A 20,275-nucleotide genomic window follows, 5' to 3' on the forward strand; every position below is an offset into this window, starting at 1 on the left:
TCTGAAAATTTTGTTTCTCCACTTAGTTTAGGAAATTCGTAAACAACATGCAGGGACGACCCTATCTCCTTCCCTGACAGATTGTGTATTCTGTCAGAGAAACATACCCAGATGCTGTCTTCTTGTCGATACTGTTTCCAGTTCCTGCCACTGTCACTGAACATCAGGAGGTAGCTGGTCACCCAGTTGGAGCTCCCATATCCCCCTTGGGTGGCCACAGCGGTGGTCTCCATTCTCTCTCCAAGGTCAATCTGCAACCACTGGTATTTGTTTGACACAAGTGGAGACCAGCCACCAGCTCCTTTTATGCAAATAGAAACAGAAGAAAATGGGCAAAAGATTAGTTAAAAATCTGTTAGTGGACTAGAGATGCCAGTAAGACTGTATTCCTGGATGGAGTTTAATAAAGTAAAATTTCCAAATATGAAACTTCTCATAATTGTAGAATAATAGAGAAAAACAAGAATTTAGTATAAAAGGATGAAGCCTGTGTTAATTATGTTCATTTCTAGGTATTATATGCTATAACTTCTTGACACTGGGGAGAACCAAGGATCTTATCGAATGTTTAAAGTGCTTAATTTGACAGGTGGACATTCATGTCTACACTTGGAACTAGCAGGTTTACTGCCCACACACGATTAGGTAATGCTTTAACCTTCAATCGTGGTTCACACTGTGGTGGAACTAGAACACTACCTTTGGTATCTGATCATATTCAGACTTCCTGGAGAAAGAAGTACAGCATTAAGCCTGAGAATACAGATGGTCAAGGCACAGTCCCTATCCTCACTGTGTTTACAGTCTTATGGGAATAATAGACATTGAGAAGCATGTGTAAAGCACAAACGTTAATGGTGAGGCAGGTGCTGGGAACAATAATACAATAGATGATGGAGGAGAGTTCCATCCAGTGGAAGGCTGGACCTGGCTGGCAACAGTGGATGAGAGGCAATTAATTTTTTAGGAATTTTGCAAGCTGATTGTTAAATATAACCATGTTCGCAACTGGCCATGGTGGGACAGAAATTGGCAAACTCTACAAATCAGCCCCCACTCCCAGCCCAGCCAATTCACCAATATACCACTGGCTGGTTCTATCCTGTCTGGGGAAGGGGGTGATGGGTGAGAGATGGGGGAGGGATTATCAGGGAAAAGATCAGAGAGTAAGGTGTGCTTGAGCACTCAAGAGTGAAAAATAAGAATCTACTGTATATTTAAGGATGTACAGTTAGAGCAGAACTTATCATGTATTCTTTTATTCACTGCACACCAGAAATATTACAGATGTGACTACTGTATGTCTTAAGATATTTCATTCTTCCAGTTTAATACAATAATGCCTTATTTGGGGAATTTATATATTTTAACTAATATTAACATTGATAATTATATAAGTATTATGTAATCATTTTAAAAGTCATGAAATAGGGTTTAACACCTTCTTAAATCCATAATTACCTAATATTCAGTATCTATTAAAATGCAACATCTATTACATAACACCCCAAATAAGAATATTAGCACATTTTCTTTCCCCCATTCTTTTGTCACCCACCTTAAGGCTCTGATATAAGGTCTAACATTTAAATAGAAGATTACCTTAGTGAAGTAAGTCAAGCAGAGAAAGACAATTATCATACGGTTTCACTCACATGTGGAACATAAGGAATAGTGCAGAGGACCACAGGGGAAGGGAGGGAAAACTGAATGGAAAGAAATCAAGAGAGGGAGACAAACCATGAGAGACTCTGGACTCTGGGAAATAAACTGAAGGTTACAGAAGGGAGGGAGGTGGGGAGATGGGGTAACAAGATGATGGGTATTACGGAGGGCACGTGTGGGCATGAGCACTGGGTATTATATGCAACTAATGAATCGTTGAACACTACATCAAAAACTAATGATGTACTATATGTTGGCTAATTGAACATAATAATAAAAAATATTTTTTAAAGAATTATACAAAAAAAATAGAAGATTACAATTTATATACTGTTTTTATTCAAGCATTATTCCTGCCATCCATGCCCTGTTTCATTAAACATTGAGTACAGGCCCTAATGCAAAGAGATGCCCAATAAATGTTTGCTATTATGGTGTGGTACGTACCACTGTGGAACCTAAAGAGACATATCTGTGTTAACAATTGTTTGTAAGATTTAAAAATTCTTTTGATGGATGATACAACACAATGACTCTCTGACAGAGGAAAAGCAGAACTCTTCAACAGCTCCAAAGAAGAGAAACCTGCCAGGCAGGAGCATGAAGTGAGATGCACCCTCAGAAAGGGTGACAACAACTTGGAGCTGTGGGGTCAGCTTATATATGGCAAGTGGGGTACAGTTAGAGAGGCTCTGTGGGCTCCTTGTGGACTAATGGGGCTCCGGGACATAGGCTTGTCCCTAATTGTCCAGTACTTGGCCCCAGGGTGACTACGGTTGAGGCACGGTAGCCATAGAGGGTGTGAACCCAACAAGGGAAGTGGTCGGGTTGTGGATATGATCAGCTGCTCACGAACGGGAACTGACCATCCTCTTGTCAGGGCCTCAAAACTGAGTCAATACAGCATTTTAAAAAAGAATTACATGACAACATCCTCTCTCGATGGTATAATACTAACTCCTGCTTGTATTAGGGTATGATTCCCAAGTTACTCACTATATTGTCTTTAGAACTAGACACTTTCTCAAATTTCCTTTTTTTCTTGGAATAAATCATTGTTCAAAAAGTGTCTTCCACTCCATACATCAAAAGTGTAATGCTCTCTCTCTCTCTGATACAAAATATTTATACATTCTGCAATTTTTGTTGGTTTGTGTTTACTTTTAATTTTCTCTGTATCTGCTCTTGAAGACCCTGTGGTTTTGCCCAGTAGCCTGGATGGGTGGAGTTCTCTTGGTCACCAATACCAGATACAATGTTTAGGTTAGAGGAGAATATTCTCATATTTTGAGTGAAAGGCCCTATTGGTAGACATGGGCTCCGGCTGCATTTTTTGGTGTCTTGGTGTCATTTATCCAGCATAGCTCTGCTGTTCACAAGGGGCACCCCCCTATGCAGCCTGTTATCTACATGAAAGCGAATTTATTCTTGATGATCTGAAGAACATAGTACCCTCCCACAATAGCTCAGGAAATTCCTGAACCCTCAGTGGGACCTGTTCCCACAGCACTATTTTTAAAACTAAGCCAACTTTTCCTTTGATGTAGTGAAACCCCACTCTACCTTTTCCACTTCATCCTATTGTGGTATTACTTAATAGTCATTGAACAAGTGAGGACTTTGCGTCAGGCACAGTGTGAAGGCATTGTTATTTGATTCTCAAAGCAGCCCATTGAACAGAGGATAAGTCATACACGGAGAGTCTGAATACCTTGCTGTAGTCTGCAGGGCAGCTAAAGGCCCAGTGCTCTTGACCAGGACCAGCATTGCCTCTCATATCGTTAGGATAAATGGAATCGGTAGTTCCCAATGGATGGAGAAAGGATGGAGCTGATAGAGGTAAGGGAACCCTAGAATTTAGCTATCAGGCAGTAGAGCCAACTCCCCTCCCAGGAGTTAACGAAGACCACGTCTTTCAAGTGCAGACACAGGATGGGAGTGGCGAATGGGTAACTATTTCCCTCCACTGCCTCTCTAATCTTACCAATCATCCTCGGGATCTATCCAAGTTTGGAAGTTGACAGTCTCCTGAGGTCTGATGATAATCAAGCATCCTCAGTCCTCTTACTACTACAACTGCATAATCTGTCTGTATTTTTATCATTTTTTTAACACAGAAAAGTTGGGAAAGAGTGGATGAAGTGCCCCCAGCTGGCCATCATCTCAACCTGACATTGCAACATCAGGAATTTTATCTCTATCAGCTTATACCTCTGGGAAAATGCTGATGGTTTTGTGTCTTGCTCTTTCTAGTTAATTTCAACAGTCTGTACACTTTTTAATATAGAATTTTATAATCTTTCTCTGGCATTTTGACACTCCTTGATAGACCAGTATTTAAAAAGTGAACACATGAGAGGAGCACAGTGAGGAAAAAAGAATCAGCATGATTCTGGTGAGTTAAAATTGGATCATCAATTCTCATCAGGAGAAAGAGGCACCTCTCACTGACCGCTCCCTCTTCCCAGCACCGCTCACTGTTAGAGCTCTACTACCCGGACTTGAAACATTCGCGGTTAATTGACCTTGAACATTTCAATTTCTCACCTGTGGTGAAAAGGTACTACTGATATGCAAATTAAGCTATATCGTTAACGAGGTACACCAATAAAGTAATGGAAATTCAGATGCTTCTGGGCTTTACCAAGTTAAATCGGCCACAGGGAATCCAGAGATTCCCCATGGGGTTTTAAACTGTTCTGCTCTGCAGATGCACCTGGTCTAAGTATGTGAGGGGGTGTTATGCTTGTTCTAATTTTAAAACAAATGTTGAAGAATAATATGGAAAATGCAAACTTATAGGTACAGAGATGGATAGAACACGGCACACTGGGGTAGTGGCAGCCTATGGGGACAAGGAGGAACGGGAGTGACAGAAAGTGGAAGACGACTTTAGATTACAGGAGCTGTATGCCCAGCACAAAGCACCTAGCTTTCTGGAGCCATGCTGTTTTCATATTTACTTTTTCTAATGGAAAAAATGAGGGCTAACTCCAGCCGATGGTGAACTCTAAATTACTATAAAATAAAATATAAGAATTCCTTATTTTATTTATTAACCAAACCTTTTAGCTGTTCATCAAGTATTGTTCGTCCTTAATGATGTTTCTAATATGTCCATGTGTTCACCATCAGAGTCGACCAACACCTACAGATCAAAGACCATCTCCTCATAACCCCGTCTAGTCCATGGTTATTGACACTTAACCCACAAAACAAAAACAGAAGCCTTGTCCCCTCAGCTCATTTTCTTCTTACTCCACTCTTCCTCTTCTCCAGCTGTGGCCTCATCACTGAGACCTGGCATAATAAAGTGTCAAAGTCTATCCAAAAAAAACATTTGTTGACTCTTCACATCATAGCCTAAAAACTCACATTTAAAACTGAAAATCCTCCCCATTGATGAGACTTTTAAATTAAATGTTGCAGTACTGCTCTGAGAATTAATTTCAAAAAGCATATTAAATTGCCTGTTGATTTCTCTCACACACAGCAAGCACGTGGATACATGGCAGTTGTTACTTTTTGAATTGTAAAACAATTATTATTACTATTAACTCCAAATAAAGATTTAGGATCACAGCACTAAATTCAGCTTTGAAAATATTTAGTTCCTGAATGACCACAAACCCAGCATCTCTTGTATCTGTTGCCTACCACTTTTAAACATCAGTTTCCTGGGAAACTTGCTTCTATAAAATATGCTGCTGTGAATCGTAAGGAAAGAAAAACAAACTACAAATTGTCTAGTGCCTATTGTACGTTAAACACTCTACTAAAAATTTTATGTATCATATTAAGCTTAATTACTAAAATTATCTAGTGAAATGAAATGTTCTAACATCTCTTCAAATAAAACTTTAAAAAAAGATTTATACAGGCTAAGTTTTCCTAATATTATGCAAATTAAATTTTCCCAATGTTATACGAGTCATTTTAGTGTAGGTAAGAAATTACTTATTTTAGAAATAATCTAAATCTCTGTGAGGATCTCATTTTAGGAGTCACTTCCTTTTCAGTTCTTTACCCCTGAAATAATTATACAACTATCATTGCCCATAGTGGTTAATTTTATTCCAAGAATATATCCAAATAATTTATTCAATATTATTTAAACATAAATAACTGGCTGGTTGAATTATGTTTAAGATCCCATATAGGCCATTGGCCAGATATCAATAATATTTCGTTCTGCTCATGGAAACACGTCTTTTTTTTTTTTTAAGATTTTATTTATTTATTTGACAGAGAGGGACACAGCGAGAGAGGGAACACAAGCAGGGGGAGTGAGAGGGGGAGAAGCAGGCTTCCCGTCGAGCAGGGAGCCCGATGCGGGGCTCGATCCCAGGACCTGGAATCATGACCTGAGCCGAAGGCAGTCGCTTAACGACTGAGCCACCCAGGCGCCCCTCATGGAAACACGTCTTACAATTTCAGGAAAGCGAAAAGAAAAATTAAAGAAAAAAATACTCTTGGTTGAAGCCTTAAAAGAAAGAAAAGAATCACCTCTATCCCCCTACTAATATTAAAAATGGCATGACTGCCATTCCTGGTGGTCATCAATGAGATGATGTGTCATAGAGTTTGTCAACTTTGTAAAGGTACAAACTGCTCAGAAAGGAGTCACACTTCTTTCGCAATATTTAAAGTGCAGAAGGACACAAATGTTGAAGGACACAAAGCAGAGTGAACATAGTTGAATGACAGTCCTAGCTACCATTAGGCCATGTATATTTTTAAGAAATGATTGGCTCAGTCATTAAGCATCTGCCTTTGGCTCAGGTCATGATCCCAGGGTCCTGGGATCAAGTCCCACAACCGGCTCCTTGCTTAGCAGGGAGTCCGGTTCTCCCTCTGCCTCTGCCCCTGCTTGTGTCCCCTCTCTCACTGTGTCTCTCTGTCAAATAAATAAAATCTTTAAAAAAAAAAAAAAAGAAAGAAAGAAATGATTGGCTTAATTAAAATTGTCATAAGAAAGTTTCCCTCTAAGATAATTACTTTTTTTCACATGTGATTTCAACTAGATTTCCCCCAAGAGTCTAAGTTCGCCCGATTATTTTGATCTTGACATTAAGTTACAATAATGTAAGGAAACAAAAAGAACATTGTGCCAATATTTGTTTGGCTCCCTTAAATGGCTTGCAGTGTCCCCGAGCCACCATTTAGGACTCTTAACAACTTTGTATCATTACCAGCATAGTTTCTTTGCGGAGAAGAAAACATGACATTATCGATGCTGTGTGAATTGCTGGTCTTTTTTCACAGAACACTCTGGAATCTTGGCATTGCCTCCCCTGGTCCCAGGGACTGTTACAGGGATGAAGGCGTCACCTGAGCCAGGCCAGTGGAGCAATTCTAGGATTCTGTTGCGGCTACTGAAGAAAAGACCCTTTTTTTCTGCTCAGAAAGCAGGCATCAAATTGCAGAAGCTATCTTTGTGGAAAGCCTGCCCGAGTGAAGCCAACACAGAGGGAAGCAGAGGTGGGAGATGAAGTGAGACCAAGTTCTGAAGGACAGTCAGCGCCCCTGAGTCCAGCTGTGCCTGCAGGCCACTCCCTGTGCCTTCCAGTTCTATGAGCCATGAGTTAGCCCCTTCACAAGTGCTGAACCTGCTCGGGGCCACTGCTTCAGCAATTCTCTCTCTCCTGCCTCATTATTTTTTTTCCTCTTGAATGGATCATTCCCATGGATGTACAAGCACACTGTTATTTTTCCCATTTTAAAAAAAAAAGATTCTCTTGACTCCGCTGTATTTTTTTCTTCTTTTTATATTGCCATTCTTCGAGTAAGATGTCCACACTCACAATCTGCAATTTTCCCCATTTCATTCTTGTTCAAGCCAATTATAACCAGCCTTTCACTCTGTACCATTCAACCGAACTTACTCTTGTCAAGATGACCAAAGAACTCCATGTTACTAAGCCAAATGCTCAGAGTTCAGCCTTCCTACCACCTGGCTATCGAAGACATTTGAATACTTGGGCCCCTCCCAAAGCTTTGGTATACTCTGTTCACTTAGCCTCCACAAAATCTCCTTTTCTTAGTTTTCTTCCCAGATGATTGGTTGCTCCTCCTCAGTCCCCACTGCTGGTTCTTTTATCTCTTATCACCTCATAGGGTTGAGATGGTCCAGGGCTCGGGCCTTTGCCTGCTCCTTTTCTGTCCACATGCACCCCTTTGTGATCTCTCTTGGCCTCCTGGATTTAAGTATTACCTATGTGCCAATAATTCCCTGATTTATAGCTCCACCCCATACCTCTCTCCTGAACTTCCGACTTGTATATTCAACTCCGTCCTTGAAATCTATAACATTTCCAAACCAAACCCCCATTCTTCCCCCTAATCGTACTCTGTTCATACCCTTCCCCGGCCCAGTTTATGACAATTCCATCCTTCCAGTTTCTGAGAACAACAACAGCAAAGAAGTCATTCTTGACCCCTTTTCCACCCTGTTACCAAACTAACAGAAAATGCTATTGGCTGCCAGCACTCCTACCCACGTGTGCCTGGTCCCCCTCCTCCCAGCTCACTCCCCTTTAGCAGCAAGGGCCCCCTAGACGTTCTCCGAGCAAACACCCAGTCATTCTGCCATCCCCTGCCCTGCGAAGCGGTCCTGCCTGCCTGCGGGGCTCTTCTCTGAGACACGCTGGGCTAACATCCCTGCCATCTTCAAGTCCTCAGCTCAGATCCCATCCTTCCCGTAAAGGCCTGTGTCCCCTGACCGCCTCTGTTACAATTCCTCCCACCCAGCAATCCTGTTCCCATCTGTCTTACCCAAAACCACTTTTTCTTTTTTTTGACAGAAACTGACGTCTTTACACATAGTATATGATTTTCTTACTTACTATATTTATTGTTTATCCTTTATCTTGCCCTATTAGAATGTAAGCTCGATAAAAGCCAAGAGTCTTTGCCTGTTTTATTCACTGATAGATCCTAAGTGTCTACCACATGGCCCAACACACAGTGGATGCTTAAAATGCGCTTAATGTGTACTGCATAAGGAATGAAATAAATCTGTAGCCATATAGATATAATAAGACTCTGTAAATTCATATGTCAAACTAGGGGCAAAGCAAGAACTAGAGCCAAACTAAATAAAGGTACAGGACACTTTTCTTTGAAGCAAGGTATTTTCAATGAGGTTCTCAAAGAGAAAGCTCAAGCACTTGGCTGAGACACACACACACACACACACACACACACACAGACTACCAATTACCCCAGTTATACAGTTTAATCACTTGTAAACTACATTTTCTAGATGTATTTATGGCTTTGTTTTTGGATTTTTGGTACAGTGAAAAAGATGCTTTTCACTTCATTTCCCCAGAAAGGCTCTAAATTAATAATACCTCACTCAGTTCTGTGAGGTTTTAGTTCTTTGCTGTTGATCCATTTTTCCCTCGTGGCAATTTGGCAGACTGACTTCCCGTCCCACTTCTTGTACTGCCAGAGCAAACATTTCTGAAATCTTTAATAATTCAGTGGATTGAAAAGTAAATATTTACACCCTTTCTCTGTTTGGGCATTTTGATTTGTATATTTGATTTGCAAATTTTGTGACAGCCAAATTTACTCTGGAAAGCTGGAAAAAAGTTATAAAAACACTAAATTCTGTGCCAGCAAGTTTTATTTCACTCAAATTAGTCATTTTAGAAAACTGACTTTTAGCACACGATGTCTAGAAATTCAAATGATAATCAGGACTTGCTTATGTTTTGCTTTCTAAGCCCATTATGATGCTTTGCTAAAAGTTTCGATTTAGATCTATTGCAGTGAGGCAGGTCATTTCAGTAAATGACATCATGAGTCAGAAAGAGCATACTGACAATATCCCAGAGGTTTAAAAACCATTTTTTGCTTCCGTACCTTTTTTCTTTTTTCTCTTCCTTAGCCAGACAGAGATGATAAGCTGTCAGGAGCCCAATGTCCTCATATCACTCCTTCTGGGTCAACAAACCGAAGTCACTCTCTTGTACCAACAGACATCATTTCCACACAATGACTGGAAAAGGCAGCATTACTACAGTATACCAAAAAGGTAAAAAGTGCAAAACCAATCCCAAGCATTTGATTGATTACATCATTCGATACTTTCTCAGTTTGTAAAAATGCTAAGACCTATCAAGATAATATCATATTCCCAATTAAAGAGATATGTTTACCTCTAGGCTTAGGTATTTGTTGAATTCAGTCTTAAATATACATACTTTATTTAATTCCATGATTATTCCTTTTTAAGTGTTATTTCATTGTGGAAATTTTTATTTTACAGGCAAGAGGAAAAACTATTAGTGATGCTTGTGACCATGACAGCCTTAACGTTCCCACCCACTTGACTCAACTTTAGACAGGCTCCTTCCTGAGTTTGGGCCCCGACTTCCCTTTTCTTAGATTATTTAATTTAGGAAACTTGAAACTGTAAATTACTTCTCTGCCCCTTGAGATATAAATCTTCATCAAGCCTCTTTCCAGGTTTACAATCCAAGAATGTCTTTCTCAAAGACCTGAGTCATCCCTTGAAACACAGTCATCAAGAAAGATAGTGCCTCAGTTCCCAGTCTCTGTGGGAGGGTAGGAGCCTAATTTCCATAATCACCAATTAGCAAACACAAATGCCTAATCACATTGACCAACTTCCCCCCTAATGTTCTTCAGTACTTTTCTACTGGCTCAGCCCAGTGCTTAAAAACTCTCCTACCCTTTGTTTCAAGAGAGTTGAGTTCAGTATCTCTCCCCTATTGCAATAGTCTTGACCCTCATTACTGTAGTATTGAATAAAGTCTGTCTGGTCTGTTTACCTAATCCAGTGCAATTATTATTTTGGGCTTTTTAAATGTTATTTATTATTGAAGTATAGTTGACATACAATATTATATTAGTTTCAGGCATAAACAACAGTGATTCAACAATTCTGTACATTACTCAATGCTCATCACAATAAACATAGTCATCATCTGTCACCACACGATGTTGTTACAATGTTATTGACTATATTCCCTATGCTGTACTTTTCATCTCTGTCACTTATTTTTTTTAAGATTTATTTGAGAGAGACAGTGTGTGCGTGCATGCATGCAAGTCGGCGGGGAGGGGCAGAGGGAGAGAATCTTCAAGCAGACTGCTGGCTGAGTGCAGAGCCTTTTCTCACAACCGATGAGATAATGACCTGAGCTAAAACCAAAAGTCCAACATTTAACCAACTGAGCCACCTAGGCACCCCACTCTCTGTGACTTATTTATTTTGTAACTGGAAGTTTATACTAGTATTCTTTTTCTTTGGCAGAAGATAACTGTGGGTTTCTTATTTGGAGCAATGTGTTTTTCATTTTTCTATCTAATGTACTATATTCCCCAGAACCATTCCACAATCAGAGTCCAGGAGGAGAAGACAGAGGACAATGCTTAGAAGTGAGTGAGAGTCTGACTGGAAGCTCACCAGAGGGATTCTTCATGGTAGTGACATTATGCAAAGACTACTGCACATCTGCTCCATCTATTATACTAAAGAATATCACAACCAGCTTCAGGGAATTTGAATAGCAACAAGAAGTGTCATGGGGCCCCTCCAGCAAAAGGGGATGGCCTTTGACAAGAAAACAGTCAAGGGATGGATTGGCACAAACTGGCAGTGCTTTGACAAGAAAACAGTCAAGGGATGGATTGGCCACCAAAACTGGCAGTGCACGTCAACAAACATGTAGGGTTAGGACCAACCCAACCAGACTCAGCAGATATTGCTTACCCAGGACACAAGGATCCAACCAATGATCTTGTGGTAAACGCCAACACAACAACCAACATATGCCAGGGGACCCCTACCCAGCCGTGCCATGTATCATCTGAGTTTCTTATATGCCAGCTGCCATTCTGGAAAGAACTAGAGGAAAGATTAGGAAATCAGAAAGTCTGAGCATTTATCTGGAAGAGACTGGCACAACCAAAGAAGGCTACTTTACCCAGCAGATGCCAGGGGGTTTGAGGTGACCTGATATGTGAGCACATATGGGAAACAGTCTCTAAACTGAAAAGCAAATAGGATTGCCCCACCTTAAAACAATACTCACAGGTGCAAAAGTAGTGACAACTGAAAAATATGTGGTGTTTCCATGTTATTCCTCAACTACCATAACCGGCAAACTCAGAGATTTGAAACTGGCTGAGAAAATCAGATCGACTAGTATTTCAGATCTGAATGATTAATGTACTATAGTATCTTTATGAGTGTTCTGTTTATGTGCCTAATATCCCCAAAGCTGATTATGCATTTTATACAAATTTTGATTTTATAAAACTGTATGTGGATTGTGGAGAACAATGCTATTTGCATGTGTACATGGGCGGTCAACCAGAATCGGTGCTTCTGTCTGATTCAAAAAATATTCTACCATGTGTGCAGTAGATTCTATACTCTAGATTCTGCACTCTAGAACAGAATCGCTCAACATTCATTGAGCATCATAGTGATAATTGGTACAAACTAGACAGAGAAGCAAAAAAAATTATATATATATATATACATACACGTACACACACACACTGCTTTTAAATAGATATAATGTTCTACAATAGCATGGGGGAGTGGGATACAATAGAATTTAGTGTCTGAAGCCAGCAAGTACAATATTCCCCCAGGCATACATTCAATTCTAAAAATGCTTTCCAGTTGCAGACCCTTTTGCTACACTAATGAATTGCTTCCTCTAACATCCAAGAACCCTGGGCAGCTCCACCTGGCTCCTGGCCTATGCACAAATAGAGGAGCACACAAGAGTTATGTTTTCATGAAAAATACAGAGAAAAAATATGCTATTATGGGTTTTATGTAAAAATGTGATACATTACCATTAATTTTGCCAGTGATTGACATACATTTGGATTTTCTGAGTTATGCTCAATAATCACATGTGTTTTAAATGATCTCTTTATCTCTTTGTATAGAACAAATCAAATTTCAACATATTTAATTTGGGGATATTGTGCTAAACTAGTGAAGAATACAAACAGATGCAAATGTAACAAACCACTGCTGGTGATTTTTCCAACCCAGCACTTTTATGTATTAATCCTATTTTAACCTATGGCTATAAACTTGCTATTTTGTCACTGCATCTCCTAAATTGAGAAATAAATAGCTTCTAAAATTATATGCCGGGCGCCTGGGTGGCTCAGTTGGTTAAGCAACTGCCTTCGGCTCAGGTCATGATCCCGGAGTCCCGGGATCGAGTCCCGCATCGGGCTCCCTGCTCAGCGGGGAGTCTGCTTCTCCCTCTGACCCTCCCCCGTCTCATGTGCTCTCTCTCTCTTTCTCTCTCTCTCGCTTTCAAATAAATAAATAAATCTTTAAAAAAAAATAAAAAAAATAAAAAAATAAATAAAATTATATGCCACCAATTATTCTATATTAGAAAGAGCAGGCACATATTACCCTGGCTTCACCAAGATAAAAATCACCTCAGTCTGAGGGAGCAGGATCAAATCTGTCAGGAAGGTAGGAAAGTGCAGGTATAAGAGGAAAGAGCACAACATTTTGCTCTGTTCATCTCCATCTTATTTCTATTTGTAATGCATAATGGAAAGTTCTAAATTGTCCCTTTTGATAAAAAGAAAGTCTCACAAAGCAACCTCATTTCCACTCAAACCAGTGAGGCCTTTCATACGATTGTCAGGCCACCTATCATAGTTCATGGCTCCCAATGTATATTGATCCATTGAGTCATAATAAAGCAATGCTTCCAGCTGGGAATGAGAGTTAATGCAAACATTTTCTGGATCAGAAAAGACAGACCAAAAAAAAAAAAAAAATAGGTCATGCTTCTGCCTAGCCAATTTCAAATTGCTTCTGGCAATACTGTGAATCTCATCCACACCCCTGCGTTTTCCACACACTCTGTTACTACCAAGGAGAATGGTAGCAACTGAAAAACAACACCCTAGCAGAGCAGTTCAATGCTCATGACAGCTACCATAATTGCAAAATGCAAATCCTTTTGACAAGCACAACTGAAAATCAATTACTAGCATGAATTTATTATACTGCAATTGTCACTGCTTTTTATTTTCTTCTCTGAAAACAAAAAAAAATTAATAAAGATCCATTTGGAACGTACCTTCAGAGTTCAGAATTTTGCATCTTCATTTTAAAAATTTACCACAAAGGAAAATTTTTTTTAATTTTTAATAAAAATGAATGAATACATACATACATACATACATACATACAAATACATAAATAAAGGGCAGAAGGGAACTTTTCGAGGTGGTGAATAAGTTTATGGCCCTGACTATGGTGATGGTTTCGTGGATGTATTATTTTTTTATTTGAGTATAATTGACCCACAGTGTTACATGTTTCAGGTGGAACATAGTGATTCAGCTTCTCTATACGTTATGCTGTGCTCACAAGCGTAACTACCTTCTGTCCCCATACAATGCTGCTACAGTACCATTGACTATACTCCCTATGTTGTACCTTTTATTCCCGTGACTTACTCATTCCACAACTGGAAGTCCATACCTCCCACAACCCTTTACCCATTTTGCCCATCCGTCCACCCCTTCCCTGTGGCAACCATCAGTTTGTTCTCTGTATTTACAGGTCTGATTCTTCTTTTCGTTTTTTTTATTCATTTGTTTAGTTTTTTAGATTCTACATATGAGTGAAATCATGGTATTTGTCTTTCTCAGTCTGACTTATTTCACTTAGCATAATACCTGCTAGGTCCATCCATGTTTTCACAAATGGCAAGATCTCATTCTTTTTTATGGCTGCACAAAATTTTGTTTCCCACAGTGGCTGTACCAATTTACATTCCCACCAACAGTGCCCGAGGGTTCCTTTTTCTCCACATCCTCACCAACACTTGTTATTTCTTGTCTTTTTTATTTTAGCCGTTCTCACAGGTGTGAGGTGGTATCTCATTGTAGTTTTGATCTGCATATCCCTGATGATTAGTGAAATTGAGCATCTTTCCATGTGTCTGTTGGCCATCTGTATGTCTTCCTTGGAAACATGTCTATTCAGGTCCTCTGCCCAGTTTTTAATCTGTTTGGGGTTTTTTTTGGGGGGGGTGTTGAGCTATATTAATTCTTTATATATTTTGTATATTAACCCCTTAACAGATATGTCATTTGCAACTATCTTCTCGCATTCAGTATACTGCCTTTTGGTCTTATCAATGGTTTCTTTTGCCCTGCAAAAGCTTTTTATTGTGATGTACTCCCAATAGTTTATTTTTGCTTTTGTTGCCCTTGCCTCAGGGGCATATATCGAAAAATATTGCTAAAGCTGATGTCAAAGAAATTACTGCCTGTGCTCTATTCTAGGGTTTTTATGGCTTGAGGTCTCCATTTACGTCTTTAATTTTGAGTTTATTTACATGTATGTTGTTAGAAAGTGGTCCAGTTTCATTCTTTCACATGTAGCTGTCCAGTTTTCCCAGCACCATTTACTGAAGAGACTATCCTTTTCCCATTGTATATCCTTAGCTCCTGTGTCATAGATTAATTGGCCAAATAACTCTGAGTTCATTTCTGGGCTCTCTATTCTATTCTACTTATCTGTGTGTCTATTTTTGGTACCAGCACCATACAGTTTTGATTATTACACCTTTGTAGCATATCTTTAAATGTGGAAGTGTGGTGCCTCCAGCTTTGCCCTTGTTTCTCAGAATTGCTTTGGCTGTTCAGGGTCTTTTGTGGCTCCACACAAACTGTAGTATCATTTGTTCTAGTTCAGAAAAATGCTGTTGGTATTTTGATAGGGACTGCATTGAATCTGCAGATTGTTTTGGGTAGTACAGATCATGGGTATATTCTTATCTCCAAACTCATCAACTTGTAAACACTGAATATGTACAGGTTTTTGTGTATCAATCATATCTCAAAGTGGCTTTTAAAAATAAGCAATTTGTAATTTTAGGAAATATGAATGTAGTATTTCCAGAGTCAGCTTGGCTTAACAGTCAATCATAAATGTCAACAACTTTATATTTCTATTTAAAGGCACTGATTTTCAGTAATCAAAAAACAACCAATAAACAAAACTCCAGGACCAAATGGCTTCACAGGTGAATTATACCAAACACTTAAAGAAGAGTTAATACCTATTCTACTCAAACTATTCTAAAAAATAGAAGAAGGAAAACTTCCACATTCATTCCATGAAGACAGTATCATCCTGATATCAAAACCAGATAAAGATATTACCAAAAAAAAAGACCAAAAAAAGAACTATAGGCCAATGTCTCTGATAAACAAAGATGCAAAAATCCTCAACAAAATACTAGCAAACCAAATCCAACAATACATTTTTCTTAAAATCACTCACCAAGATCAAGTGGGATTTATTCCCGGGAAACAAGGGTGATTCAATATTCACAAATTAATCAATGTGATACAGCACATCAATAAGAGAAAGGGTAAAAACCATATGATCACTTCAATAGATGGAGAAAAACCATTTGACAAAGTACAACCATTCATGATAAAAAAAAAAATCCCTCGAAAAAGTAGGTTTAGAGGGAATATACTTCAAAATAATAAAGGTCATATATGAAAAACCCACAGCAAACAACATACTGAATGGGGAAAAACTGAGAACTTTTCCCCCAAGGTCGGGAACAAGACAAGGATGTCCACTCTCACCACTTTTATTCAACACAGTAATGGAAGTCCTAGCCATAGCAATTAGACAACAAAAAGAAATAAAAGGCATCCAAATTGGTAAGGAAGAAGTGAAACTTCCACTATTTGCAGACGACATGATACTATATATAGAAAACCCTAAAGACTCCACCAAAAAACTACTGGAACTGATAAACAAATTCAGTAAAGTCACAGGATACAAATCAATGTGCAGAAATCTGTTGCATTTCTATACATTAATAATGAAGAAGCAGAAAGAGATATTAAGAAAACAAGCCCATTTACAATTGCGCCAAAAACAACAGGATACCTAGTAATAAACCTAACCAAAGAGGTGAAAGACCTGTACTCTGCAAACTACAAAACACTGATGAAAGAGATTGAGGATGACACAAAGAAATAGACATTCCATGTTCATGGACTGGAAGAAAAATACTGTTAAAATGTCTACACTACCCAAAGCAATCTACACATTTAACGCAATCCCTATCAAAATATCAACAGACCGGGGCGTCCGGGTGGCTCAGCTGGTTAAGCCTCCAACTCTTGATGTTGGCTCAGCTCATGATCTCAGGGTGGTGAGACTGAGCCCCACATAGGGCTTCACGCGGGGCATGGAGCTTGCTTAAGATTCTTTCTCCTCCTCTCCTTCTGCCCTTCCCCCTACCACTTGTGCATGCTCTCTAAAAAAACACAAGAAAAAAGAAAAGCTAGAGGTACTGCAATTCCAGACTTTAAGTTATATTAAACACTGTAGTAATCGAAACAGTATGGTACTGGCACAAAAACAGACACACAGATCAATGGAACAGAATAGAAAACCCAGAAATGAACCCGCAACAAAATGGTCAGTTACTCTTTGAAAAGGAGGAAAGAATACCAAATGGGAAAAAGTCTCTTCAACAAATGGTGTTGGGAAAACTAGACAGCAACATGCAAAAGAATGAAACTTGATCACTTTCTTACACCATATACAAAAATAAACTCAAAATGAATTAAAGACCAAATATGAGACCTGAAGCCATAAAAATCCTAGAAGAGAGCACAGGCAGTAAGTACTCTGACATGAGCCATAACAACATTTTTCTAGATATGAGGCAAGGGAAATAAAAGCAAAAATAATCTACTGGGACTATATCAAAATAAAAAGCTTCTGCATAGCGAAGAAAATAATCAATAAAACTAAAAGGCAACGTACTGAATGGGAGACAGTAACTGCAAATGATGCATCTGGTAACAGGTTAGTACCCAAAATATAGAAAGAACTTATAAAACTCAACACCCAAAAAATGAATAATCCAACTAAAAATAGGCAGAAGAAATGAACAGACATTTCTCCAAAAAAGACATCCAGATGGCCAACAGACACATGGAAAGATGCTCAACATCACTCATCATTAGAAAATACCAATCAAAATTACAATGAAATATCATCTCACACCTGTCAAAATGGCCTAAAATCAAAAAGACAAGAAATAACAGGTGTTGGCAAGGATGTGGAGAAAAAGGAAACCTCTTACACTGTGAGTGGGAATGCAAACTGGTGCAGCCACTGTGGAAACAGTATGGAGGTTCCTCAAAAAGTTAAAAATCCAGTAATTTGCACTACTGGGTACCTAAAAAATACAAAAACACTGATTCAAAGAGATACATGCACCCCTGTGTTTATAGCAGCATTATTTACAATAGCCAATTTATGGAAGCAGCCCAAGTATCTATCAATCAACGAATGGATAAATAAGAGGTGGTATAGATATACAATGGAATATTATTCAGCCATAAAAAAGAATGAAATCTTGCCATTTGCAACGTCATGGATGGAGCTAGAGTATAATGCCAAGTAAATAAATCAGTCAAAGACAAATAACATATGATTTCACTCATGTGTTGAATTTAAGAAACAAAACAAATGAGTAAATCAAAAAGAGAGTGAGACAAACCAAGAAACAGACTCTTAACAATAGGAAACAAACTGATGGTTACCGGAAGGGCAGGGGGTAGAGGGATGGGTGAAACAGGTGATGGGGATAAAGAAGTGCACTTGTGATGAGCACTGGATGATGTATGGAATTGACGAATCACTATATTGTACACCTGAAACTAATATAACACTGTATGTTAACTATACTGGAATTAGTAAAATAAAGGCACTGCTCTTTCCTGTAACAGATGCATAAATGAGTAGAAGAATATTGTGTCATGTTATGCACTCTTTGTACAATTTTTAAGCCTATCATTTTTAACAAAATTATATGCAAGCCTGGATACAAACTTCCTAGCATTTTATGTTCCTTCACATAAAAACAGGAGGGACAATATGCAGGGATGGATATCACATGGAATTCCCAGATGACACACAAGTAGAGTTTTAATAAGAAATTCATGGTTTGCATAATTCTTGAGAGATGATGCTTTCAAAAAAAGAAAAAAAGCTTTTTGCTTTTGCTATGCTGACATCCTATATCTTTAGAATAAAAGATTTGTCTAGGTCAATAAATGAGCTGAGAAAAAGCCATCAGGAAACATCTCTAGATCAGAAGTCATGACCAAATCACTTAGAGCAAACCTTTCCTTCTTTAGCTCATTTCTTCTCCTCAGCCCCTTTGGCCAGCCTTTTTCTGTATCCCTCAAAGAGCTCCCTTTCTCTACTTCTGTTTAAAAGCTAATACAATTCTCTCCTCTTTTACTTTTCATTCTCTGTGTACTGCGTTTCTCGTGCCTGTGGCTGCAATGATTAGCTTTTTGTTTTTGGATGATGACGCCTGAATCTTTATTTTGAGCTCTGCCTTTCCTTTGAAATCTGTATCCCAAATCCTGAATGTTTCCTATACATCTATTCATGGATGCCCTATAGATATCTCAAGCTCAACATTCCAAAACTGGATGCCTTACCTCCTGTCAGAACCAGATGGCCACATCATTTCAATCTTTGCTCAGACTGAAATCTTAAATCACTTCTAATTATTCCCTTTCAATAACAGAAAAAGAAATCTCTAATGTGTAAAAATTGCCAGATCTGGTCATTGTTACCTCCAAAGTGATTTTCATTGTAGCCTTTGCTTTTCAGGATCCCTACCTTGGTTTGAGCCCTTCTTAAAAACTTACTTTCTTTATTTGTTAGTTGCTAGGGATATAAACTTGAACTGAGTAAGTGAAAGAATGAAAAAACATGAAAGCACTTGAGGGATCTTAGTGAGGGGGCATTGGCAGGGCTCGGTGATCTGTGGGTACCCCTTTCGATACCAAATGCTGGAAGGGCAAGAAGTTTATAAAGTCAAGGATGATAGCTTGGAAAACCCTCTAAATGGTGATGCTAACAGTAAAGTCATCAGTGGAAGGGAAATTTGGAAGATGTAAAATGGAAGGAACAGGAATCCTGAGGAAGCTTGAAAGATATAGGAAACCGTGGACTGATTCACTTTAGAAAAGAGGGACAGCTCTTCCAGGACGGTGACAACGAAGGAAGCAAGGCCAGTGGGATTTGGCTACGTGTGTAGGCTTTGGAGAGGAGGACAGGAAATTGTGTTCCTGCCTGACATCCTACCCTTCTGGAAATCTTCAATATGTGCCTCTTAAAGAGCCAATCTATTTTTGTCACTGTTCCCAGAGTTGCTTTAATAGAAGCAAGTTGAATAATTTTTCTGGTAACAAAAGGAATCCTTTTAGGCAGGGCATTTAACACAACTTCAATTTGGCATTGGAGGCACTGGAGTCTCAGAAAACAGTGCATTTTTCTATGAAGTCTATTCTCATTCTTCACAATTTCACTTGAATGATGTATATTCCTGTGCCCCTCACTCAGCCAGGACTTTCCTTCCTCCACCTTTCAGCACCAGCTCAAATAGCGCCTCTCCCACAGGCTGCCTTGTTACTTACGAGAACTTGGTAACGGGAAAGAATAGAGTCTATTTACATTTGTTAAATTAATAACTAAGAATCAAACTGCATATCAGAATATCAT

The 20,275-nt window shown here is 38.9% G+C and overlaps 1 protein-coding gene across 4 annotated transcripts in view; it reads right to left on the reverse strand.

Moving 5' to 3' along the window:
- Positions 1 to 20,275, reverse strand: part of CNTNAP4 (contactin associated protein family member 4) — a 264,304-nt gene that overhangs the window by 173,214 nt on the left and 70,815 nt on the right. For all 4 annotated transcript variants that reach the window (XM_027620162.2, XM_027620161.2, XM_027620160.2 and 1 more), the window contains exon 3: positions 108 to 301. In XM_027620162.2, the coding sequence (XP_027475963.1) occupies positions 108 to 301 (194 nt within the window). The remainder of the gene's footprint in view (positions 1 to 107; positions 302 to 20,275) is intronic.

This window comes from Zalophus californianus, chromosome 17 (assembly GCF_009762305.2).
Source record: "Zalophus californianus isolate mZalCal1 chromosome 17, mZalCal1.pri.v2, whole genome shotgun sequence".
Lineage (NCBI taxonomy): Eukaryota > Metazoa > Chordata > Mammalia > Carnivora > Otariidae > Zalophus > Zalophus californianus.